The sequence below is a fragment of the Cricetulus griseus genome (genome assembly GCF_003668045.3).
Source record: "Cricetulus griseus strain 17A/GY chromosome 1 unlocalized genomic scaffold, alternate assembly CriGri-PICRH-1.0 chr1_1, whole genome shotgun sequence".
In the NCBI taxonomy this organism is placed as follows: domain Eukaryota; kingdom Metazoa; phylum Chordata; class Mammalia; order Rodentia; family Cricetidae; genus Cricetulus; species Cricetulus griseus.
In genome coordinates, this window is record NW_023276807.1 from 222719439 (window position 1) to 222747048 (window position 27610).

General features: G+C 39.4%; 1 protein-coding gene across 1 annotated transcript in view; it reads left to right on the plus strand.

Moving 5' to 3' along the window:
• The window catches only part of Kctd9 (potassium channel tetramerization domain containing 9), a 31803-nt gene extending 4250 nt beyond the window's left edge, over positions 1–27553 (plus strand). The window contains exons 2-12 of the mRNA XM_027390266.2: positions 6267–6388; positions 7996–8039; positions 11336–11432; positions 12056–12114; positions 12308–12436; positions 18132–18199; positions 18292–18387; positions 19079–19228; positions 22695–22800; positions 23618–23751; positions 25679–27553. Coding sequence (XP_027246067.1) covers positions 6267–6388; positions 7996–8039; positions 11336–11432; positions 12056–12114; positions 12308–12436; positions 18132–18199; positions 18292–18387; positions 19079–19228; positions 22695–22800; positions 23618–23751; positions 25679–25795 — 1122 coding nt within the window. The 3' untranslated portion in view covers positions 25796–27553. The remainder of the gene's footprint in view (positions 1–6266; positions 6389–7995; positions 8040–11335; positions 11433–12055; positions 12115–12307; positions 12437–18131; positions 18200–18291; positions 18388–19078; positions 19229–22694; positions 22801–23617; positions 23752–25678) is intronic.
• The last annotated feature ends 57 nt before the right edge of the window (positions 27554–27610 follow it).

Consider the following 27610-nt stretch of genomic DNA (forward strand, 5'->3'; position numbering starts at 1 on the left):
CACACCTGAACACACACATGCCTACACACCTGAACATACAGGTGCATGCACACCTGAACACACACATGCCTACACACCTGAACATACAGGTGCATGCACACCCGAACACACACATGCCTACACACCTGAACATACAGGTGCATGCACACCCGAACACACACATGCCTACACACCTGAACATAACAGGTGCATGCACACCCGAACACACACATGCCTACACACCTGAACATAACAGGTGCATGCACACCCGAACACACACATGCCTACACACCTGAACATAACAGGTGCATGCACACCCGAACACACACATGCCTACACACCTGAACATACAGGTGCATGCACACCCGAACACACACATGCCTACACACCTGAACATAACAGGTGCATGCACACCCGAACACACACATGCCTACACACCTGAACATAACAGGTGCATGCACACCCGAACACACACATGCCTACACACCTGAACATAACAGGTGCATGCACACCCGAACACACACATGCCTACACACCTGAACATAACAGGTGCATGCACACCCGAACACACACATGCCTACACACCTGAACATAACAGGTGCATGCACACCCGAACACACACATGCCTACACACCTGAACATAACAGGTGCATGCACACCCGAACACACACATGCCTACACACCTGAACATAACAGGTGCATGCACACCCGAACACACACATGCCTACACACCTGAACATAACAGGTGCATGCACACCCGAACACACACATGCCTACACACCTGAACATAACAGGTGCATGCACACCCGAACACACACATGCCTACACACCTGAACATAACAGGTGCATGCACACCCGAACACACACATGCCTACACACCTGAACATAACAGGTGCATGCACACCCGAACACACACATGCCTACACACCTGAACATAACAGGTGCATGCACACCCGAACACACACATGCCTACACACCTGAACATACAGGTGCATGCACACCTGAACACACACATGCCTACACACCTGAACATACAGGTGCATGCACACCTGAACACACACATGCCTATATACGACACATTCAAACACAAGAAAATGAATAAAAACTTTTATTGTTAAAGGCAATCTTATATTTAGCAGAATCTCACCAAATTTAATGATAAATGTTTAAAAGATTCCTGCTGGCCAATTTGTCATCTGAGTAATAAAAATCCTCATATCGGGGCTGGAGAGATTGCTCAGAGGTTAAGAGCACCGACTGCTCTTCCAGAGGTCCTGAGTTCAATTCCCAGCAACCACATGGTGGCTCACAACCATCCATTATGAGATCTGGTGCCCTCTTCTGGTGTGCAGATATACATGGAAGCAGAATGTTATATACATAATAAATAAAATCTTTAAAAAAATCCTCATATCATTTAGAAAAATGTTTCTGACAGTGGCACACACTTTACAATTAAATAAATACACAACTGATTGAGCACAAGCCCAAAACTGCTCTCCTGTTGGGCTTGGAAGATTATGCTCCCAGAACACTGACTTGTTTGCCTTTTGGGGAGGAGGGGGCTGCTACTGGCTCCTGAAAGGCCAGCTACACCTACACCTTTCATCTTTGCTCCATATGCTCCCCATTTCCTTTGATCTCTATACTATTCCCTGTAAAGGGTAGTATTGAGGATATGAAATGAGGATTCAGACATCTAAATAAAACAAGGTTCTGAGAAACCCTGTATTAGTGCTATCAGTAACAAGTTGGGCAAATCATAGGCTTATTGTATACAGCATTCATTCATTCAGCTACTACTTAACAACTACCGTCTGAGTGTGACTCTTCATGCCAAATGCTGCAGGCAAGGCAATAGCTGTGTTCTGTACTGATAGTTGGCATTCTTAGTCCAGGAAAGAGCTTCCCTTCCATCCTTGATATTAAGTCAGAAATGTGATGTTGGTGTCACATTTCAGACTGGAACTCACTGCATTGTTAGAGGTAAAAATCTGACTCTTGGAACCCAAACCTGAGAAAGAACTTGTTGTTCTTTCAGCTTGTTTCTTAATATATTTGATATATACAGAAAATTGCAATATAAAATATTGGTGTACATCAGAATGGGAAATACTCCGTGCCATTATTTTGTTTCTCTTTGCTGCTTTCCTAGTTTTCCTGATCTTTTTCATTTAATATTTCAATTAGTGATAACGTCTGCATTTTCAATGCTTTGGTGAAGTTCATATATAAACATACTACCATGGTTTATCCATTCTCCTGTCAACAGACGTGTGTCACATATACTACTCTATGTGTACTCTAGCTTGAAGAACACTCCCAGAGGGCTTTAGGCACAGAACCACTGGGAAGACTTCAAACAGGGCTGTCCTCCAACCCCAGTATGTCTGAGTGAGGCTGGGATATAAAATTCTATCACAGTTCTTTGTGATTCTTGAATTAAAGATTTTGGGTCTGTGATTTGAGAACTACCTCTCCCTCTCCCCTCACACTCTTCCCCCTTCATTCATCTCCCTATCCGTCCGTCCCGCCCCCTGGAGAGATGTCTCAGGAGTTAAGAGTACTTACTGCCTATAGAGGACTGAAGTTGGAATCCCAGCAGCCACATCAGGTAGCTCACAACTGCCTATAACTTCAACTCCAGGGCACCAAATGCCCCTGGTTTCCACAGACACCTGCACTTACAACCCCCGTCCAGATACATCTTTTAAAAATTAGCCCCCTGAGTCCGGTAAGGGCTGCTTATATGCATGTGGGTATGGACATCCCACCACCAACTTTGTCCTCAAGGAAAGTGACCCTACCTCCCTCAGCTGCCTCAACTGCTGATAGCTGCTCTACCAAGGCCTCACCCTGGGGGCCTTCTCCCCATTCATGTTGGGATTTTGACTGGCTTGATGTGATGGCACAGGTCTTCTGCAGATAACAATAGCTGCTGGAGATGATGTGTGCAACAGTCCTGTCCGGATGTCAGCATTTTTCAGCACTGCGCCTTGTTTGCTCTCTCTCACATTCTCTCTGCCCACTCTTCTTAGGTGCTTCCTGAGATGTGGGTGGGGCTAACTTAGATGACTCACCCACAACCGAGTACTCATGGTCACTTATACTCTGCACTTTGATCAGTTTTGAGTCTCTCTATTAACTGTTACCCACTGGCAAAAAGAATCTTCCTTGGCCAAAGTTGAGCAACATTAATCTCCGATTATAAACATAAATGTTGATAACTCAGTTTGACATCCTTAGAATTTAACATAGCAGCAGTAGACTCCCCTCTCAGGCCTATGAGCTTTTGACCAGGTTCATAGTCCCAGGCATGAAATCCCTCCTCTGGAGTAGGCCTCACATCAAGTCAGAAAGTGAGTGATTTTCCCTTGTAACTGTCACATCACTTTACACCAGAGTACATCCTACCAGACAAGTCTACATTGTGGGGTCCAGCCCTGAATTAAGACTGTTGATGTTTTGTTTTCCTCTAGCATCCTGTAGAGCACCTTTTAGCACTTTGTAAGCTGGTCAGTAGGGAGAATATTTCTCTTATCTTCTGTATCTAAAATGAGTGGTATCTTCAACAGTAGAGTCTTACCAACTAATTATGGTGTGTAACCAAGAGTGATGGCAATAGCCTATGGTTGTTTTGGTTACCTCTGGGGCCTCTCTGAGGTAGATATATCATGCCTGAGATATTTAATGACCCATGTGTTCTGGAGCAGCATTGTCCACCCATGCAGGGTATTTCATGTACACACACACACACACACACACACACACACACACACACACACACACACACACACACACGATTTTATTTTTATTTAGTTTACAAACTAGTAGCTTTGAGCTGGGCAGTGGTGAGTGGTGATGCACACCTTTAATTCCAGAACTTGGGAGGCTGAGGCAGGCAATATCTGGATTTGAGACCAGTCTGGTCTACAAGAGCTAGTTCCAGTACAGGCTCCAGAAGCTACACAGAGAAACCCTGTCTCAAAAAACAAAAAGCCAAACCAAAACAAAATAGTAGATTTTTATAAGGCCTCTACAGAACCTTAAGTTTTGGTTAACATACTCCTACTCCCTTCTCTACCCTATCTACCTTCCCCGTCCCCATTAAATCTTTGACCAGAGTACCCTACTCCCTGTTGTTTCATGTTTCCTGTTTACTATCCACTCTGAAAATACTTTTTACTTCAGTTACAAGATCATAGCCTTCCATACAGCTATTTCATAAACTCTCGATTTTGGTTAAGTCTTCCTCCACCCCTTACTTCCCCACCTCCCCCCAAATGTTCAGTTTTATAAGGTAATTGCAGATTGTTTTTAGAAACCATTAGTACCTAAATCTTCCTGTGGATTGTGTTCTTTCCACCATTTAATATTGTCATGGTTGATGGAATAATTAATTATGTTGCTGCTATGTTCAGACTGATTTATTGATATTAAAAAGGTGAACTCAATTCATACCTTGATTCCTTGGTTTTCCAGGCAACATAAAAGTACCTATCAAGTTTTGGCCATCCTGTAAATAGGTTTCACTCAGTCAGTTTGTGGGGGTTTAGCTGTCATATGTTCAAAGTTGACTTCATAAGAAGTTGAAAACAGGGAACATGTTATCTCGATTACTTTTCTATTGCTATGATTAGACACCATGACCAAGTTAACTTATAAAAGAAGGTATTTATTTGGGGCTTATAGTTTCAGAGGTTAGAGTATATGGCCATCATGGCAGAGCAGTCAAGCAGGCATGGAGCTAGAGCAGTAGCTGAGAGCTTATATCTTGAGATACAACCAAGAGACAAAGAGAAGCACACTGGGAATGGCGTGGCTTTCAAAATCTCAACAGCCATCCCCAGTGACTCACCTTCTCCAACAATGTCACACCTCCCAATACTTCCCAAACAGTTCCACAACTAGGAACTAAGAATGCAAGCATATGAACCTATAGGAGCCACTCTGATTCAAACCACCACAGATGGCGGTAACACACCCTTCAGTTAGTTACTATGGTTGCTCTTTTCCTTGGTAAAACAGATGTTTCAGCATTGTTTGTTTTACCCTGATGCTTAGAACAGCACTTTCTAGTAGAACTGTGATTGTACACACATGGGAGCATGAGCTTATGGGTCAGCTGACTGTTGGACATATGAGTAGTGCAGCTAATGAACTGCCTTTTAAAACTTTTAGTTAAGCAGGGCTGGAGAAATGGATCAGTGGTTAAGAGCACTGCCTGCTCCCTCAGAGGCCCTGAGTTCACTTCCCAGCACCCATGGTCCTTACAATCATCTATAACTTCAGTCATGGGATCAGATGACATCTCCTAATGTATAGATATACGTACATGCAGGCAAAACATAAATAAATAAAATAAAATAAATAAATAAATAAAATAAATCTTATTTAAAATTTTAAGCTCACCAAATTCAAATGTAAGTATCCTCATGTAGTCATTGTAGCGCTGGAGTGTGTTCATTAGAAAACAACCAAGGCATAGGAAAAACCAACTCACTCATATGGAAGTGGACAGCAGTTTAATTTGATTAATTTTGAAAAATAAGTCAGGCCTGGAGAGGTGGCTCAGAGGCTAAGAGCACTGGCTGCCATTCTAGAGGACCTGGGTTCAATTCCCAGCACCCACATGGCAGCTCACAACTGTCTATAACTCCAGTACCAGGGGATCAATACCCTCACACAGGCATACGTGCAGGTTAAATACCAATGTACATAAAAATAAATTATTTTAAAAAAAGAAAAGTCACATAAAATCTTAATGTCTCATTTAAGTTAAGAGCTTACTTTAAGTAAATGTGTTCATCTTGTATCCATTTTATAGTATGCCATCGGATATGAAAGAACCACGGAGAAGAAGGCCTAGGAGGGGATTGGAGGCAAAAGAAAGCCATGCAGAATACACAAGAGGCAAAGACTCCTCTCATAGTTAGGAATCTCACAAAAACATCAGGCTAACAGCTGTACATATATGCAGAGGACCTGGTGCAGACCCTTGCAGGCTCCATCCTTACTGCTTCAGTCTCTGTAAGCTCATATGAGCTCCGCTTAGTCCTCCATTCCCTCTGGCTCCTACAGTCTTTCCTCCCTCTCTTCCTTAGGGTTTTTAGTCTCTAGTTTTGAGTTTCTACATTAGGGGACACAAAGTAACTATATCAGGCAGGGTTCAGAATCTCCTACATGATCTTTTAATGTTTTAATCTGTATGGGGTATGATGTCTATAATGTTGTCAGTGATGACATTCACTGCAAATGTTGTTCAAATTAATCTGGTGTGTTCACAGGTGGTTGCTGTCTATGGAACTTTGTCTGATTTGCTTTCGGTGGCCAGCAGTAAACTCGGCATAAAAGCCACCAGTGTATATAATGGGAAAGGTGGACTGATTGATGATATTGCTCTGATCAGGTAACCTTTACCTTTTTAAGCTGTCAATAGTGTGCCCTTGACTTCTTGCTCTTAATGCTGTTTTACTTATATGGTAGTTTCATTGCTATTAAGAGAGCTGGGTTTTAGCAAGTGGTTGTCTGGAATTAGCTGTTTGAAATTTAAATCTCTTGGACTCAAAGTCTGTTGATCAGATAGAGGAACTTTAGTATATTTTAGTATATTGGTAGTCTGCATTGGTCATATACAGCACTGAGAATTTCTTCTTTATAATAATTCAAAATTTTAAAGTCTCTTATGTGCACTTATTTATTGTTAAACTCATTTAAAATTGTAAATATCACCAGGAACTGATGCTAAATACTACAAAAGTCTAACTAGAGATAATGCCAGGGGTCTTCCACGGTATTGCTTTTTTAAAGCTGCTTTTTGTTTTTCCAGTGTCTCAGGTAGATTATCGCTTGAGACAGCTTTGGGGAAGGGAAGTCATTTAGCGCAAAGATGATAAAGGAGATACTCTAGATAGAGATCACACCAGCAATGGTATTACTTTGCTTGAGTTATCTCATTTGGTTGGCAGAACAAGGGTTTTTAAATTGATGTTGTGAATATCATGATGCTTTAAATGATATTGTATGTGAAGATGAATCTACACTTGAATTCCAGGGCAGACTGACCCTCCAGTATAATAGACTTCCCCTGAAAGTAATTGGTTAATCCCTTTGTTTTAAATAAGGAGACTGAGCATCTGAGATGTGAAGGAGCTTAGTCAGGTCATAGTTTAGTGGTTGCTCTTTGTCTGTGATGACAGACACACTAATCTAGAAATGTTAACTGGCAAAGTGAGCAAGTAGAAAATACAAATTGAAATGCAAGTCTAAATAAATTAGAATTTCTTAGTTTTTTTTCTTCACAGTTTCCAATGGATAATTGGCTAGCATCATTGCATGTTATATACATTATCCAAATTTTCAATCACAAATTCTATTCCCCAGAAAGACCTAATATATTTCTATGTTGATCCACAAAATGATCCCTGTAAGACAGGTGGCTATGACTGTGACAATGTTTTCTGCCCCACAGTAGTGTCTCATTGAGGAGGAGACTACACTGGTAGTCCAAGGGGTAGGTGACCTGAAATATTTAAACAGTCGTAGTAGATGTAATGAGTAGGTGTTTGTAACAGAGTTGCTTAGGGTTTCATTTTTCCAAGATTTAATATGACAGTTTATTTTAATTTCTAAGTCACTTAGCTGCTAATTATTTGAGAAATCACTTTAGTGATTTATTTAGGGATAAATTAAAATAAAAACAAAAATTGCCTTGGCTCCAGTCATGTCTTTTGAATAAAAATAGTAATTCTTCAATTAATATAAGGCCACATTCACAAAGGTTGATAGTGAGTTTTGTTTTTTCCATTTCAAAAATACTTTGATATACAGGATTGATCATGCTTGAATTTTGATCTAGTCTGGGTTAGACGGAAGATTGCAAACAGTTTTCTTGTAGATAAATTGGTGACAAAGCCCGTTACCTTTATAACCCTAAGGAATAGTTCAGATAGTCATCAGCCAGTTAATGTGTTTTCTAGATTTTGATTGTGGCTTTTTAAATTTTGGTTTTTCCAGGGATGATGATGTGTTGTTTGTGTGTGAAGGAGAACCATTTATTGGTAAGTGGCTTTGTTAAATCCCAGTTTTATTTGTCATAGTAAAAAACATGAGATGATAAGTACTTTACAAGGAGCTATGTGATTTAACATGAAAAAATTATAATGACCAAACTCACATTCTTCTTTATTCTTCACTTAGTTTATGTCATATTACACTTATAATTTGAATTATAATTATATTCTAGTATATCTTCTAGTATATCTATTTCCTCTTTTATATTCCTTTAAGATTTGCTAGATTTGTACATTTGTGACACATGACATGACAAAGTAATTTGATTTTAGAAACAACTGTTTAAAAATTGTCTTTGATAGTGACTGGTAGAACTTTTCTTAGTATATTACCTACTTGTAACCATGTATTCCTTGCATAGTGTTTGACAGCCCTTTACTGCTGATCAAATCTTAATGAAAACATGATTTGGCTTCAGCCACTATTTTTTTCATGTGGAAGAAAGCATATATAGTTGAATATCTCAAAAGAAAAGACCCAATACATAAGTAAGCAAATATTCTTTAACAGTGCTTTATTTATTTTGTCCTTATAGTTACCCATAGGCATGTGTTTAAGTGTTCTTAAAATATTACAGTCATTGTATCTGATGAGGAGTGGGGATTCCTAGATGCTTTGTTTCAGGTAGTAGCCACATTAAAGTAAGTGTGCTGGGCATGGCTTGCCTTTGATCCTAGCACTTAGGAAGCAGAGGCAGGTGGATCTCTGTGAGTTCCAGGCCAGCCAAGGCTTCATTGTGATCAGACTCTTGATTCAAAAAAAACCAACCAGAAAATTAATGTGTAGCCTCTTCTGTCACCACCTTAAACTGTGAGCAAATCTTTTCTCCATCATCCTGTATCCATTGACGTGACAGGAAGTGGTTATTTGACTGATTCATTGCATACTAAGAATAAACAGTCATTCATCAAGTAATAATTAGACTGGGGATTAGTTCAGTGATGGAACCAGTGTCTGCTACGTATGGAGGCCTGAGTTCAATCCCCTAAAGCCAAAAAAATAAAAAAGGCAAAGAGTAAAAAAAAGTAACAAAGTAAATTCTACTAGGATTTTTGTTCATTCCCGTGTCTTCTTTTTTTTAAATTTTCTTTTTATTTACTCTTTATGTCTATCACATCATGCGTCTGAATTCCATTCATTTCCTGTCCCTTCATATTTGCCTTTGCAGCCATACCCACCAAAATAAAATAAAATTTAATAGTAAAAAAAATGGAAAAAAATCTTATCATGGAAGTTGTAGTGTGACACAGTGAGTCACACAGTAAACCCTTTTGTCTATATATCTTTACTTGCCAGTGTTAATTGCAAAGTGCCATTGGTCTGGTTCTAGGCTTCTGGTTTCCACTACCCTATCCATGTTGGGCCCTCACCAGGACTCCTCTTGGATATTCTGTTGTTGCCCTGTGTATTGGAGATCCTGCAGCTTTGGGTCTGCAGGACAGGCTCTCTCCTGTAACTTCTTAAACTTAAGAATATTTGATAGGTTTTTATTCTCTGCATATATTGCTGCCCCAAATGTCTCATCTGCCATAAGCAAACTATTTGTCTTTAAACTTAATCTCATTAGTCTTTATGGTTTCTTCACTCTGCAGTGTAATAGGTATTCATCTTACTCTTTTTTTGTCTCGACTTGAAATATTATGGTTAGGACTTGATGTCATGTTCAAGATGCAGTCTGGTATATAATCACTAAAAGGCCTTTTGATGGCTAGAGTTGGATGTATATAAGTTGGTAGAGATAAAATTTACATGTTAATGCTACATATTATATGCCGTGATGTTTATCCTATAAGATGATTGTAGGAGACACCATAACCACGCCTCCTAAGGACTGGCTACAGGTGTGCCTGAAGGTGAGGTCAGGGCTCTTAAGGGACCTTGGGCACATGGGAGCCCCCTCTTCTTCTTCTTCCCCTTCTCCCTGGCCTCACTGCTCTGGCTTGCGTTTGGCTGGTGTTTATCTGAATGAAAAGATATGTTAACCTTGCAGACTATGGATTGTCTTCCCTCTCGTTATAGATGATATGTTTATGTTGTGCAGTATGTTGTGAACCTTGTGGGTTCATACTGAATCTTTCAGGGTGTATCCAGGATTAGGTTTTACTTATCCTTTTCTGTCTTGACTTTGTTTCCTTTTTTCCATATCAGTAGCCCTGATTTCCAAGAATACAGAGTGATGGAATTACAATGTCACATTATTGTTCATCCACTCCAGCCCACTCAAAAACCCATTTCAGAGGAAGCCGGGCATTGGTGGCACATGCCTTTAATCCCAGCACTCAGGAGGCAGAGGCAGGCGAATCTCTGTGAGTTTGAGGCCAGCCTGGTCTCCAGAGCAAGTGCCAGGATAGGCTCCAAAGCTATACAGAGAAACTCTGTCTTGAAAAACCAAAAAAAAAAAAAAAAAAAAAAAAAAAATTCAGAGGAATAATCATAATTTTCAGTACCAATAAGGCCTGCCAAATGCTTAACATTTTTTGGATAGCCTCTTGCCTTCTTTTTGTTAAAAATGGTTGTATTTCTGTATTGTCAGAAGGTACATCCATTGTATAATTGTATACTGTTTTTTGTTTTTTTTTTTTTTGAAGCTCCATTGACATTTCCTTCTCTAAGGGTACTTATTGATTGCCTTCAGTGCTTATATCATTCTCTCCAGTCTTGACTGTCTGACACTTAATCTCTAGTAGATTCTCCCCAGAGTCTTTGAGACTAGTTTTCTCTAGCATCTTGCATGCTGTAACAGTTTATGGCTCTGTACTTGAAAAATCAGATATTGAATCACATAAAAGTTTATCAAATTATAAACTTTAAACATGTATATTTATGTCAGTTTCACAATAAAGCCTTTGAAAAAATTTGTTGATCCACACTTTCCTTATTTGGGGTATTTATTCTGACATAAAGTGTGGCATCAAAGAAATCTGGTTATAGTTGGTCACAGTGGTGCACGCCTTTAATCCCAGCACTCAGGAGGCAGAGGCAGGCAGATCTGAGTTCCAGACCAGCCTGGTCTACAGAGTGAGTTTCAGGACAGCCAGGGCTACACAGGAAAACCATGTCTCAAAAAACAAAACAAAAAAATCTTGTCTTAAGTGGCTATTCTTGATCACCAAAGGACTTTTCTCCCCTTAGTCAAGCAGTTTAGTAGACTCTTTGGTTGCATTGTTGTGACTGATTGGGTAGTTGGATAGATTCTTATAAGGCTTTGCTTTGAAAAATTACTTCATTGTCTTCCCAGAATCCTTAATCTTGATAGTTGTTATTTTTTACATGTCATCTCTAGATCCTCAGACAGATTCTAAACCACCAGGAGGATTACTAGGATCCCACACAGACTGGCTGACATTAAATGTAGGAGGGCGATATTTCACAACAACAAGGTAGGGGTGTGTGTGTGTGTGTGTGTGTGTGTGTGTGTGTGTGTGTGTGTGTGTGTGTACTTGCATGCGTGCATACATGTGTGTTTTAAAGAGCACAACAGAGTGAAAGTGACTATGTACTGTTTCCTTCAATTTCCTTACAAGATTTTCAAATGCTTCTTAAGAATATTATGTGATGTGAAACTATCTTTGGCAAGTATTTTAAGAAAAAATTTAAATGAAGTTAACCTTTCATTCCAGAGAAAGCTAAATAAAGCATCATTTTAGCTTTAAAATTTGCCTTTTAGATATAGTATTAAACATAGATTGTGCATAGAAGTTAGCAATATTTCTAGAAACAACAACTTAAATCCATCAGATAATATAAGATCAAGAATATTGTAATAAAATGTCTTGCTAGTGTTTAAATGAAAAGATATTAATGCAGCATTAAATCAAAGGAATCGCCAGATTAGAAGAGATTTTGGCAACTTACTGCACATTTTTGTTTCCCAGCATTACTCCTACCAGGTTGTAGCATGCATCTCTTTGAGAGAACAGCTGAACTCAAGTGTACTCTTGACTTAAATATGTTTGTTTATAAAGACACATGGAGAAATCCATTTTTTTCCCTGAATTCTTAGGAGCACTTTAGTGAATAAAGAGCCCGACAGTATGCTGGCGCACATGTTCAAGGACAAAGGTGAGTAGACACGTTCTCACTTCCTTTGTGGTCCTTTTTATTTGAGCTGACTTCATAGCTAGCGAGTAGAGTGAAATAATTTTTATAGGATAAAGATTTGATGGCATTTTTTTCTGTAATTTTTTTTCCTTCCACAAATTCTGACTATTTTTGTTTATGGGGGGGGGATTTCTCCATTAAAATGGTATCACAGGTGTCTGGGGAAATAAGCAAGATCATAGAGGAGCTTTCTTAATTGACCGAAGTCCTGAGTACTTTGAACCTATTTTGAACTACTTACGTCATGGACAACTCATTGTAAATGATGGCATTAACTTACTGGGTAAGTTTTTCACACGTTTTCGAGTACTGTGAGTATGCGAGTGTAGGTATCAGTACAGACATGTAGTCTTTCTGACTTTGCTTATATTTTCTGTCTTTGCTTATATTCGTATGTCTAGTCCATGCCTTTTTAATTTGGATTCTATGTAGATTTAGATTCTGTCACAAGGGGCTTTTATAGGTTTTTTTTTTTTTTATTTCTGTGAATTAAATGGGACTTAAGTAGTGTGGTCAAGAGGAAAGGCAAAGCTTTTGAATCTTGACTATAGTAATGTTTCAGTTTTATAATTTATTAGAAAATTAACTTGGGGCAAGCTTCTCTAAGACGCTTTTGAAAAATGAGTATTAAGATTCTCTCATCCCTACCCATACTACAGGATGTAATGCATATAGTAATTAGCAAGATTGAAATTTCTAGAGGCAGTAGTAATTATATATTTGAGAGCTTGCAGGTTTCTGTATTAGTTGGCTGTGTATTACTAAAACAAACTTCAGGAGTATCTAAGTTCTCAAGAGAAGATTTATTAGCTCACAGTTCTGGAGGTCGGGTAGACATGACTGGCCCAGCATCTGGTGAGGGCAGCAGATGGTGGCTCAGCATGTTAGAGTACTGGATGGTTTCATCTTGATTGTGAGTAGAGAAAATTGGGTCCCACAATCCCTTTTGAGGGTATGGCTCTAGTGTCTTAAAGACCCTACCTTTTATGGGAGTACACCACTGACTGATACTAGTACCATGGGGGCCAATCTTTACCTATGGGAGCATTCATCTTGTAAACCATAGCATTCCCCAAGTGAATGAATTTGGCCTGTCAGTACTTCCAGTATTGTGGGGAGCATGGCAGTTTGTGGGCCACATGATTGCTCATCTGTATAGTTATTTCTGCATACTTATGGCTAAATATCTGGGGAGAAAACTTATTATGGGTTGAATGTGCAGTGTCCCCCACAGGCTCATGTTTGAACACTCGGCTCCTATGTGGTGGTGCAGATTTAGGAGGCTGTGGAATCTTAGGGATGTTTAGTCTAGCTAGTCAGCTTAGGCCATTGGGACTTGAATTTGAAAGTACTACTCAGCTTGTTCCTGTCTGCTACTGAGATATAAACAAGTCATTACACGTTCCTCCTGCTGTGGACCCAACTGCTCCAGTCCTGTAAGCTACCTTGTGCTTTCTACATGATGGGTTGTATCCTTGAAAACGTGAGTCCCGATAAGTGTCTCCTCCCCTAGGTTGCTTCTGTCTAGTTTTTGGACACAGCAATGATAGAGATGACCAGTGTATTGTTTAAAGATGGTCATTTTAGCTCACAGTTTCATAGGGTTAAGTCTATAGTTGCTAAGTTCCATGTGGTTTGGCAGGACATAATGACAGTAGGACTGTATGCTAAAAGAGGTTCGTAAGTCTCATGGCAGACAGGAAGCAGAAGGTGTAGAGGGGCTGGGGACCAGGTCTCTTTTAAAGCTATACCTCACTGACTCCTTCCAACAAGGCCCCACCTCCTAAGTTTTCATAACCTTTCAAAATGTTAACACCAACAGCAGATCAATTCTGTCCCAGGTCCCCAAAGCTTATTGTGAATTCATTGTCCAGCTTCACAACTCCCCAGCCTTATCAGTTGCACCATTGTTTAGAAGCTCAACTCTGGAGTCCCTACTGAGACTCAAAGCAGTCTCTTAGTTGTAAGCCCCCGAACAATCAAAACTAAAATTGCATATTTTCAAGATATAATGGCACAGAATAAGCACCCCTGTTCTCAAAGAGAAGAATTGAAATACAGAAAAGAGAAGGAAGAAAAAGTTGATTTGGGCTTACAGTTCCAGAGGGAGAGTCATCAGTGGCTCATGGCAGGAGGGTATAGCAGCAGACAGCTAGAACAGGAACCCACAGAGAGTGCCCTGGAAATGAAACCAGACTATAAACTCTCCAGCAAGGCACCATCTTCTAAAGGCTCCACAGTCTCTCCACCAGCTGAGGAACAAGGGTTCAAATACTTGAGCCTATGGAACATTTCTCATAAACATTTCTCATTCAAATGTAGGAACAAACTGAGCAAGGCAGACATTAAATCCTTTAGCTCCTAGTCTGGCAGCATCTAGGGCATATAATATGAACTCCCAAATGTTTTAAGTGCCCCCTACTGTTCCTTGCCCTTTGTTTTTCCCATGGCCTCTCTTCCTGGCCTGGCTTTGCCTACCTCCCCCCCCCCCCCCCCGCAGCTTTCCTTGGCAGACAGTACTGTGTTCCTGATACGTCTAACTGCTGGTTTTTAAAATCTGGACAGAAACCTCTGACCCTAGAATCCTGGAATTTTATATTCATGCAGGAACAGTGTTATGAGGATATCTGCTGCCAGTTCAATGTTAGCTGAGTCCGCTTAGACCAGTGATTCTCAACCTGTGGGTTGCAACCCCTTTAGGGGTCAAGCCACCCTTTCATATGGGTTGCCTAAGACCATCTGCATATCAGGTATTTACATTATGATTCATAACAGTAGCAAACTTGTAGTTATGAAGTAACAATAAAAATAATTTTACAACATGAGGAACCGTATTAAATGGTCACACATTAGGAAGGTTGAAACCTTAGACTATAGCTTGGAATGTGTGCTGAAAGCCTACATGGCTGGATCTGAAAAAACACTTTGCTAACTCTACCTGTCTTCTGAAAGCAAAATTTTTCAAATGAAGTCAGACCTTCATATCTGTGATCCTGTGGTGGTGAGTCAGTTCCTGAGACGTCCACTATCAAAGTATTTGATCTCTTTGAGATGGTGCTAGACTCCTTATCAAGCTGCCCTCCTCATCTACAATGTTATATACATTTTTTTTCTGGCCAAATACTGGTTTTCAAATCTTCTTTTTCTGTTTTGTGCTTTCAGTTCTCAGTAGAAGCCAGGCTGAGCAGCCGAGGCCTAGGATGCAGTCTGGATGCTATACTGTCTTGATCTTCCCTCCAGCAGTCTAATTAGTTCATTGTTTTTAAACTCAGCTGTTACGATCAATCTTTCTGCCAAAGGCCGCCTGAGCCCCACCGCCATGTGTGTGCTTTACACCAGCCACCCGCCCGAGTTAGGGCCCAAATTAATACACAGAAACTTGTATTAAGTTCAAAGCTGCTTGGCCAATGACTAGGATTTCTCATCTGTTAGCTCAGTCTTAATTATCATATATTTTATAAGACTTATATCATATATTTTATAAGACTTATCTTATTGGCGTCCCTCCTTGCCGATGGCTCATATCCTGCCACTCGAGGAGGAAGGGGAAAAGGGGATACTTCCTGTTTCTTTTGCTTAAATATGAATCTCCTTGCTATGTCACTTCCTGTCTGGATCACCACTTCTCTACTACATTTTCCAGAATCCTCTTTGACTCCTAGTCCTGCTTAACTTGCTGCCATTGGCCAAACAGTATTTTATTCAACAATCAATAAGATAAACATACACAGTGCATTCCCCATCACTCAGCCTCAGTCAGATTCTTGGGCCATGGACAGAATATAGAAATTCTTTGCCAGAATATAATATGAATGACTTCTATGCATATCCAGTAGAATGCTAAGTCTCATGAACCAGGCCTTCACTTTCTGCATTTCTACTAGTCTGGTCTTCTGAGCTTCCAGCAATATTGTTTATTAAGCTCCACCTACAGAGTTTTTAGCAGTTTCTACCACACTTTCCCAAGTATCCAGGTTCTTCCCACAAACTAGTTCAAAAGGGTACATCCTGGTGGTCAGTAGTTGTCATGGGAATCAGCCACTTCCCTGATACAGTGTTCTGTGTAGTTATCTTCTCATGTCTGTGAGTGAAGAACACTCCTGGGTACATTTTATACATCATTTTGAATAAGTACAGTTTCTACCCAAACATGTTTATAATGCTGGCAGGTTCCCTCAAGTCATCTAATACTTACATTAATACTAAATAATACTAATACTAAATAATCTACAGTAATTTTTCTAAGACAGAAGTGGAGTAGTGGAGCTAGAGTTCAAGTCTAGGTGTTACTGGTGCTAGTGGAAAATAGACTGGGTTTTCTTTCAACTGTCTGAATGTGGGGTTTTGTGTATGTTTCTGCATGTTTTAAAGTTTAATTCTAAACCTATAATTAGAAAGGAAACCATACCACATTCCCCAAGAGGATCTGATTTACACAAAAGGTATTGGTGAACTGAGAGTGAGGCCAAGAGAGCCTCTTTATTCTGAATTTTTATAAGGACTTATACCTGCACTCCCCCTTGGGCACACAGAGAAGGAGCCCTGCTGCAGCTGGGCAGAGAACATGTGACCCTGTGAGTGTGCACCTGAGGCTGGGCAGGGAACATGTGACCTCATGAGTGTCACCTGAGGCTGGGCAGTGACATGGGCCAGGTTCTTTATGAGTCTGTGCCACTCTGAGCTTTCCTCTTCAGTTGTATGGCTGGAAGTGGAGATTGACTTTCCCAAAAGAGATTATTTTCTTCCTCCCAACTAACTGCTTGGACTTTCTTATGAGTTTAGAATCTAAAGGGAGGGGTTGTGTCTGTTGGTTTTGTAATTCCTGAGTGATTTTTAGCCAACTGACATGGACCATAAGGCTAACTTGTACTGTAATATAAGAGTCTTCTAAAGCACATGCAGATGTGTGCCTGTTTAGTCATGTTGAGCAAAGCTATGAGCCACAAAAATCCCCTGTACCATTTAGAAATAAAGTATAAATGTCTGAATTACACTTTTGAGTTATTTTGTGAATTTGACTTAAACTGTTACTCATTTTTATCATTTTCTGACTCACTGAGATATTTATAACAAACCTAATCAATTACTCACTCTGTTAATCAAGTAGATGAATTGTTAAGATTAAATGAACTAATTGTTTTTAATTTGATTCACAGTAAAGTCACCACTAAATTGATTATTTTGGTGTTATATAGTGTTAAGATTTTTTGCTAATGGCCTACTTATCTACCAACAGAATCTAGAAATATGCCAAGATTTTGTTGTAATTATTAGCTTTCTGTTTTTTTTTTTTTCCTTTGGTGGAAAAACCTGTTGTGTCTCCCCCCACTTCCCCCAGAGTCTCTCAGTGTAACCCAGACTGACTGGAAAACTCTTTGTCCCAGACTATCCCCCAACTTTGGATCCTCCTGCGCCCAATCCCAAGTGATGACATTATATCCAAATCTGTTTCAGAAGAACATGTTTTTACAATATTTCACAACATTCTATAGGAGCCTTCTAAACCACTACTTGCTGCTATTGACGAAGCTTCTTCCCTTTAATGATCGAGATGGCTCAGTCAGTAAAGTGCTTGCCTTTGTAAGTGTCAGGACCCAAGTTTGATTAACTGGAGTGGGTTAGGGACCCGCTTCAGAAGTTGGGCATGGCAGCCTGAGCTTGTAATCCCAGCAAGAGCTGAGACAGGAGGATCCTTGGACACTGGCTGCAGAGCTCTCCCAGCCTACTGGGTGAAGTTCCAGGCAAATGAGAGACACTCTCTCAAACAAAAGGTGGCCAGCACCTGAGAAGCGAGCGACACTTGAGCTTGTCCATTGGTTTTCACCCACATGTACACACAGACACACACATAAACAGATAAGCAGATAAGCCTGCTTGTGGAATCTCAACACCATTGTGAGAGCTTAACAGAAAAAAAGTTATATAAATATCAAAGTGAATTGTTCTGTGTGAAATTCACCTGCTTTGTATTTTGATAGGCGTGCTAGAAGAAGCCAGGTTTTTTGGTATTGACTCACTGATCGAACACCTAGAAGTGGCTATAAAGGTGAGAATTTTTTTTATCTTGATCAATAGTACACTTAACCTAAGAATCACCCCAAAGACCCCATTGATTTTTTTTTTAATATCTTTTTCAAGAATTCCCAACCACCAGAGGATCACTCACCAATATCTCGAAAGGAATTTGTTCGATTTCTGCTGGCTACTCCAACAAAGTCAGAGCTGCGCTGCCAGGTAACTGAAGCAGACAGCTAACTGAATGGCCTATGCGTATCCACAGATCCAAAAGCAGTTCCACAATCTTTCTGAGTATCCTTTGCTTTTGTTTTTTTTTTTTTTTTAATGCAAGATGCAGTTTAATAATAACCTGTGGCTTTGATTTGATTTTAAAGTGGCTAGCGCAGAAGAGATGGGATATCCCTTTTTATTGTTGTAATTAATGCTTCGAGTAGATGTTCTTGAGCAACATGGAAATTGCAGCAGTTTTTTAAGTTTATGTGCACAGTTACCATGTGTGTGGCTGGTCAGTGGTAGAAACTTTTGAGTTTTAAAGCATTACAGATTTTTGAGACACCACATTATGCATCTCTACTCCCCTTAAATAAGATGATTGGATTTTAGAATTAGTAAAATGATTGCTATTCAGGTTATCACAGTAATGGCTATCAGCAGGTATGTGACAGACTATGGTCCCTCTCTAGGGTGTCCACCTTTCAGTGTACTGTAGCCAGCTCTATGTTAATATGTGTTCTTTTATGAGAACCCATGAAAGCCACAAATGCCATGCACTCTCAGTTCTGCTTGCTTATGCTGATGATAAATTCCAATGATGGAAAAGGCCAATGGCTTCTGAAAATCTCGGTGCTTAGTTACAGTAATTAAACAGGCAGTTCCAGCATCATGACAGTCTGCTTTTTAATTCCAGGGCTTAAACTTCAGTGGTGCTGACCTCTCCCGTTTGGATCTTCGATACATTAACTTCAAAATGGCCAATTTAAGCCGCTGCAACCTCGCACATGCAAATCTCTGCTGTGCTAATCTTGAACGAGCTGATCTTTCTGGATCAGTGCTCGACGTAAGAATTGACGTTCTTTAGTCATAGGAAAAATTAAAATTTAGGGTGTTGAGTATTCTCAAAAGTATGAATTGTATGTTTCTTACAGAGTATTTACTTTAGCACAGATAATTGACCGTGTGGCTGACACTGGAGGATCTAAAGGGGGAATGGGTTGGTTTTATTCATATCCTTTGTGAAACATAAACCTAAAAGGCTAAATCCTGAAATGAGGTCCTGAGCTCCCCAAAGTAGTAGACTAAATTTATCAGAACTTGGATTATTTGCCAAGTTATATGTAAAGCCAGAAAGAACGTGAAATCCATTGAGCCTCATTTGTGATTGGGTAAGGTAATGACTAGAAGTATCTGGAGGAGAGGTCTAAAGTGGGTATGGTGGGCATTCTGGAAGTCAGCATCTCGATGGTGCTCTTCCTTTTTCTATACATATGTGAGAATATGTCATGTATATATGTTTATGCATATGTATGTATTTATATAATAGTTACCTGGGTTATTATGGGATTAGAGGATACATACAGAGCCAGTAACAAATTAAATTCTTTATCTCAGGGTTCTAGTATGTTTTGTTAATTAATTGTATCAGGTATAGCATTTTGCTTTTGATAGTTGAGTTATTATAATTTTGGTTTTATTCATTAGTTCAGCCTGTTTACCCCAACTTCTATATCAAGTCTAATAAAAAAAAATCACAATTTAGGCAGTACACATTTTAGATACAGCTACTCTCTCTGTTCTACCTCAGGCTGAATGGTCCAGTTTCAAAATAGGCAGAAGACATAAAACTAACAGCTTAAAGGCAAGTTTCAAGGAGTTAGCCTTTATTGAAATGTTGGAAGACTACTTGGTTTGAGTAGGGACATAAAAAGATAAAGACAGATTTAATCATTTCAAAACAACTGTTTTTCAGATCTATTTAGTTAAGGTGTTCTTGTGAACTGAGACATAATGTTCTCTGTATACTAGAACTCAAGAATCTTAATCTGCCTACCTTAAATAGTGGATGTGAAGGCCAGTATATATTTCTCATATAGTGAAATGTTATAGGAATGTAAGTTAATTACTGCTGATAAAGTTGGCTTATATTGAGGAGTGGTGCTGAGTTGTAAGCTATGAGGGTCAAAGCTAACTTCTCATTGCCTTTGGTATTTGAAGGTGGCCATTGATTAATAGCCATGAATATTGCAATGTTCATAAAACAAGGTATGTGTTGAGCATTCTGCCACAAAAGGTGCCCCTAGGGCTCCCATCTTTTGTTGAACTTCTCACCCAGTTTATCATTTTTGCTTCTTTCCATCATAGCCCCTGAACCTTTTGACTGTAAACCATAGGTGATCCCTGTTGCCATCACTGTTAAGGAGTCCATACCTTGCATCACGCCTAAGGTGTTTCTTCTGCATACTTTGCTTGTTTTTGGCTTATCTGGCTGCATAGAGGCAGATGATTCATTTCTTGTCTCCACTGCATATTCCCAGTACAGCCTTATGGATTGATAGGAACTTAGAGTACCAAGAACTGGAATGCTTGCTTAGTCTGACCTTGTTTTATAGGCTGATAATCTGTAGCTTAGAAACTTCCCAAGGGCCAGAAACCAGTTATTAGAGTAGGAACTAGAATCTAAAGTGTGTTTTCTTTGTAATTTGGTTTTATTTTAAAAGGACTGTTTCATTTGGAAAATACCAAATATTTATAAAATTTAATAATGCAGTGAATCCCCATTTTATCTTTGTCCATTAACCTCAGCAAACACTAGCATGTTGTCAACTTTCTTTTATGTGTATCTTACCACAGAATATTTTTACACAGCACATTACTTCAATATATGTGTGTGTTCAAAATGTATAGAATTTTATCTCTTAAAGATAAATGTCATTTAAGAAGCATAGTATATATTTTTAAAATAACAGAAAATGACCTAACTGGTTTCATCAAAACACATTGCCTCTCTTGATAATGCAAGACAGTTCTTATAAATATGGTACTGCTGTTACTAGCTGAATTGTACATTCTCAGAAATGACAACCTGAAGTGCTTTGCATGGCTAAAGATTGAAAAATTTACTACAGTTTCTCCTGTATTTCCTATTTCATTATATCCCAGAGCACAGCCCTGGATGTAGACTTTTACTTACAGAATTATCTGGGAAATTGGGGTAAATTTTGAATGTCTTATTAAGGATTATTAACAGAAAAAAAAAGTAGTGACATTTATTTGCAGATGGCAGCTTCCTGTCTTGTTAGATTTTAAGGTATATACATCTAGTCATCCCTTAGTTATTTCGATCTCTTAATAGCCTTACTGTATCATTTACCTTGGCAGAGCTTCTATATTATACTTCCTCATTAGGGTCCAGGCATGGAAAGATGGGAGTAAGCAAGTATCTGTCCATTGGCTGTCAGTGGAATGACCTCTCTTGTCTCCTTTTACTGGAAGTGACTGAAGCTTGAGTAAAACTGCACCTAAAAACCAAAGATCTCCCTTAATAAGTATGGCTATAACTTATCCGTCTTAGGATTTTAGACAAAGAACAATTATCATGTATATTCTACATTGTAAATTTTAACACACTCAGCTTCTGTTTTGATTGTCACAATTGTGAAGAAGTACTTAATGTTAGTTTTTACAGAGACACTTGTCATTTTGATCAATACCTCATAATCCAGGCCTTGAAAGCAGTGATTTAACACTTAAACTCACACATGAATTTTCTAACTCTCTGCTCTCCTCATTACGCTTTGTGCTCAGGGTTGGCAATGCCATAGAGCAGTGGTTGACACAGAAAGACTCAAAACAGGTGGTTAGTGTTGTATAGGTAAATGATGAGGTGAATGGTGGCATTAGTGACCTGGCCTCTGAACGAATGGGACGTCAAGACTCTCTTTCTTTCTTTCTTTCTTTCTTTCTTTCTTTCTTTCTTTCTTTCTTTCTGTCTTCCTTTCTTTCTTTCTCTCTTTCTTCCTTACTTCCTTCTTTACTTCCTTCCTTCCCTTTCTTTCTTTCATTCCTCCTTCCTTCCTTCCTTCCTTCCTTTCTTTCTTTCTTTCTTTCTTTCTTTCTTTCTTTCTTTCTTTCTTTCTTTTATTCCTTTCATGATTAGGAAGAAAAATTCTATCCCCTGAGTTTATGTCTTCCTTATTTCACTTACATTTTTAGCTTTATCTTGTGATGTCTAGGGCTATTTACAAGATAGAAATAGGCTGTCATAGTTTAGATTGCACAGCTTTATCTGATCTCATGCTCTATGCAAAATGGACATGCTGTTGTTCATTTGGTGTTTATTTCTTTTATGCAGTTCTTTCAAAAGTTCTCAGTTCTTACTGGGTTTCATTAAAGATATCTTCAAGATAAAACAGAAAATAACAAATTGCAGATGTGTTGACTTGGGCCTTTCCTATTCATTTCTTTCTTATTGCTTGCACAGATGTTGTCAAGTTTAACCCTTACAGCCGGGACTCTTGTGTTCACAGTGCGCAAATCTCCAGGGAGTCAAGATGCTCTGCTCAAACGCAGAAGGCGCATCCCTGAGGCTCTGTAATTTTGAGGATCCTTCCGGTCTTAAAGCCAACTTAGAGGGTGAGAACCTGTCTGCCTGTCCCTGCCTAGAAAGAAACCATTAATTAAAAGTTGTTGTTAGAGGTGAAACAGGAAGGCTGTGGGTGGAGCTTCCTCTGAGGCCAGAACTGGAGAGTCACTTTACTTTGGTCCCAGTCTGTTAAATATCTATCAAACTCTGAACTTTTTAATAGAATAAAATATTCTGTGTTGACAAAAATGAAGAATTTCAGTTTACCCTGCAGTGTTGTGTCAAGTTTTAATACTTCATTAGTGTTTCGTTGTTTACGAATAGGACATTTTATTTACTTAGATTTAGGTGAGATGGTGCTGGTGTCTCCCTTGATCATGATTTTACAGAGTCGTATTAGAAAAGTGCTAATTATCAACAGACAATATTGATTTCTCTCCTCAAAAGTATTGTTCAAGCATTTTATTTTATGCCACAAGAAAATAAATTGCTGGGGCTAGAGAGATGGCGCAGAGATTAAGGGCACTCACTGACTGTTCTTCCAGAAGACCTGGGTTCAATTCCCAGCAACTACATGTGGCTCAAGGCCATCTATAATGAGATCTGGTGCCCTCTTCTGGCTTTCAGGCATACATGCAGGGAGAACACTGTATACATAATAAATAAAAAAATTTTAAAAAAGAAAATAAATTGCCACCATTTAAATCTATATTTCAAGTTGGGTAAAAGACAGATTTCAAGTTTATTTCCAAAAGTTGTGGGATCTTGTCTCATTCTCCTCTCTTAAATCATCTTGTACTTTTGTTTTCAATGGTTAACTGTAAATATTTTATGATAAACTTCTCCAAAAAAACTTGCTTTTTGCAGGTGCTAATCTGAAAGGCGTAGATATGGAAGGAAGTCAGATGACAGGAATTAACCTTCGAGTTGCCACCTTAAAAAATGCAAAACTGAAGAACTGTAATCTCAGAGGGGCAACTTTGGCAGGAACTGACTTGGAGGTGAGGCTCTGAGGAGTTTAATGATGAGAGTTACTGGTGGGATCGTGCAAGCTTACTAAAATTGTGAAGTGCCACTTAGCATGGTAGGGAGGGAGGCTGGAAGGCTATTGCCCTTCCCAATGTTTTCCTAAAGGTGGGCATGGAGACTCACGCCTGTAATCCCAGCTGAAGAGCGAGGGTTGGGATTGTGAGGCTAGACTGCAATAAACAGTGAGACCCCGCACCCCTCCTCCCTTCCAAGAAAGAGGGTAGCGGGGAGTCATTTTTTTGTTGAATGACTAAGTTCCAGCATTAGATCTGATGTGTCATCTAAGTGCAGGTGCCACTTCAGATTCAGGGGAGACTAATGCTGTGCTCAGCCAGCCTGGATTAAATGAAATCCTTTCATTTAATCTGTTTTCTTGGATCTTGCTCAAGCATACACTACATTTTTCATAAATTTTAATTCCAAACAGAATTTAACAAGCCAGATTATTTCTCAAACTACTTGAAAAATGTAAATCATTTCAGGGTTTAACATTAGGTTCAGGAAAAGCCCATTGTAACCTGGCATCATGTTCAGTTTGAATCTCAGTTTGAGATTCAAATTTTGTCTATTTTTTTTTCATAAGACCTATATTCTAGCCAGGCGTTGGTGGTGCATGCCTTTAATCCCAGCACTCAGGAGGCAGAGGCAGGTGGATCTCTGTGAGTTCGAGGCCAGCCTGGTCTCCAGAGTGAGTGCCAGGATAGGCTCCAAAGCTACACAGAGAAACCCTGTCTCAGAAAGAGAAAAGAAAAGAAAAAAAAAAAGACCTAAATTCTATATGTCTTCTTGATTTATATATTTAGGTAGCTTGCTTGTTTGCATATAAGAACTCTATTATATAGCTCAGGTTATATATGATTTTCTTTTCTCAGCCCCCACAAATCCTGGAATCATAGGTGTGTGCCTCCATACCTGGCTTAGTGGCTGTTGTCTACATAGTGCTGCCAAATGCTACTTCCCGCACTGAGGGGTGTGTTTGTATCTGTGCTGTTGAGTACACAGGCCAACTAAACACTTAGTTGTTGGACATTTGAACTTGGTACAACCGAGACACAATTCTAAAGAAAACTACTTCATTTTAATTCATTTAAACTTAAATAACTACATGTTTCTGGTAGCTGTGTCTTACTGAACAATATGACATGTGGCACAGATAGAATTGTATATGAAAATTTAGATTACTGTGGACTTTCTGTTTTGTTTTGTTTGCCTTGATCTCTTGATAGTTCTTAGAATCAGAGCAACAAATTCCTTTAAAGGCAAAAGGAACTGGCTTTGCAACATTAATATAGTCCTTTCAGTTCTTTCTATTTATGTTTATAAGTGTTTTGCCTGCTGCGTATGCCATATGCATGCCTGGTGCCCATGGAGGTCAGAGGAGAGTGTTCAGTGGATGCCTCGGAACTTGAGTTCCAGATCATTGTGAGATGCCATGAATAATAGGAAAAGCATTTAACTGGGTGCTTCATACACTTTCAGAGGCTTAGTTCATTATCATGGCAGGGAGCATGGTGGCAGGCAGGCATGGTGCTAGAGAAGTCACTGAGAGCTACATCCTGATCCCATAAGCAGAGGGAGGGTGGAGCGAGCACATACCTGGCATGGGCTTTTCAAATTTCAAAATCCACCCCTAGTGATACACTTCCTCCAATGAGGTCACACCTCCCAATCCTCCTAGTCCTTTCAAAAAGCTCTACTCCATTATGTGGTGACTAAGCATTCAAATGTGGGAGCCTACGGGGGCCATTCTTATTCAAACCACCCCAGTACATTAGTAGAAGTATTTCAAAAATAAGAACACTTGGAAATATTGTCCTGCCATGCTGAGAAATCATTTTAGGTAGAACCAAGTCCCATCCTAAATCACTTAAGCTCTAAAAGTCTTATTTTGTCTTACAGAACTGTGATTTGTCGGGGTGTGACCTCCAGGAAGCCAACCTGAGAGGTTCCAACGTGAAGGGTGCCATATTTGAAGAGATGCTGACACCATTACATATGTCCCAGAGTGTCAGATGAGAGTGGCAAGAGCTGGAGGAACATGTCCCTGATGAAACGTGTCTTTATTTTATTTCTCCATTCATCCAATTGTCTAGAGGAGATAACATTGTACGGGAATTAGAGGCAAATGCTTGTTCCCAGAGGTGCATAAGGGGAAACAATTGAATTTCCCCCACATTATGACTATAACAGAAGAACACTCTGTTTATAGATGTAGGGAAAGTAGATCGTGCTGCTGCATTTTGAGTGGAGTTGGGGCATTTGTCTGGTTTCTGACCAGGAGTAGTATCTATTATATTTGCTTTTATATAGGCACTGTGTAGAAGTACCATCTTGGTTTACGATGCATTTGAGAATTTTAATTTATGAAAAGCACAATATATGCAAATATATTTATTGAACACCTAGATGCAGTAAGGATGTTTAAATTGTTAAACGTCTTGAAAACTGAAGAGTTGTTGAGGTTTATGAATAGCTTTAGTGATGCCTTCCCTCTTCAAATCCCTATCATATGTGAGTGTGGTGAGGGTAAGACTCCCTATGGCTCTTTTCAGATTCATTTCTATAATGTTTACTTTTTTAGAAAAAAAAAAAAACAGTAGCTAAATTTGAATCCCATTCTGTTCTCACATCTTGAGGCAGGATGGAAGGAAAGACCTTGTATATCATTCTGCAGGAGAAGGAAGGCTCCACCAGTTGCTGCAGCTGTCCAGTGAGCATGCCTCAGCTTTGTTATGGGCGAGTTCCATTCGGTACCGGATTAGGCTGCTCTGTCCATTCATAGTCCAGTTCTCGTGCTCTTATGCTTCTTATCACAAGCATAAGAAGATACTTCAGAACCAAAACACCAACCTGTATCCTCAGCACAGTTCATGTAATGCCAAGTAGTTTATACAGGACCAGCTTAGAATAATCTAAATCCACTGCAGTTGGAACTATAAAGTATGAATAAATCCTGCAGAATGGCCTATGAGAAGGCAACATCAGATAATTACAATTAAAACCCTACAGAGGGGGACCAAGGAATTCTAAACTGATGGTTTGATTACAGCCACCAAAAAAATGATGAATAAAAATTAAGCATTCGGCTAGTATAAGCTGCATTATCAGTCAGTCAGTAATTGTGGCTCTTAAAAAAATATTTTCTGTTGTCTTGTTTTTGAATGAAATTGTCGTAGAGTTTTCTTGAGTTTTTCATTATCTGTACAACAGCAGCAGCAGTTGGGCCTTCTTAGTGGGTGTCCTAGTGTCCTTATGTGTTTTCTAAGAGCAGGGATATAAGCTGTGTCCAAATGGGTTCTAAATCCTACAGACTCGTCAGCTTGAGGTAGTGAATCATCACAGGTGACCTTGTCTCCTTCAGGAGAGTGGCATGTCTTCATTATTCTGTAGCTTATTCTTATATCTACATATGCAAAGCTTTCCTTCACAGTAAAGGGCTCATATGCACAGTGGGAGGAGAGTGCTCCTTTACAGGGACAGGAAAGCAACTTTGAAAATAAATTATTTTCTTTGCGTTATTATTTTTACCAAGACAGAGAAGTATTGTATTGAGAGATACCTATTTTCATAATCAATATGTGCCTAAATTATATTTAACTCATTTCACTGCACTCTATTTTCAATAATTATAGACTGTGTTCGTTCACTGAATGGTCCTCTGCAGACAGCCCTGAGACTGCAGAGGGAGCTGGAAGATGTAAACACACAGTGTGCTTGGGAACTGCACACAGGGTTCTGATGTAAACTGCATTAATAAATGGTGTGGAACGCTGACAGGCTGCTTCTGCTCTTGCTTTTGAAATTCAACCCTTTCTGCATTTCCCACAGTTA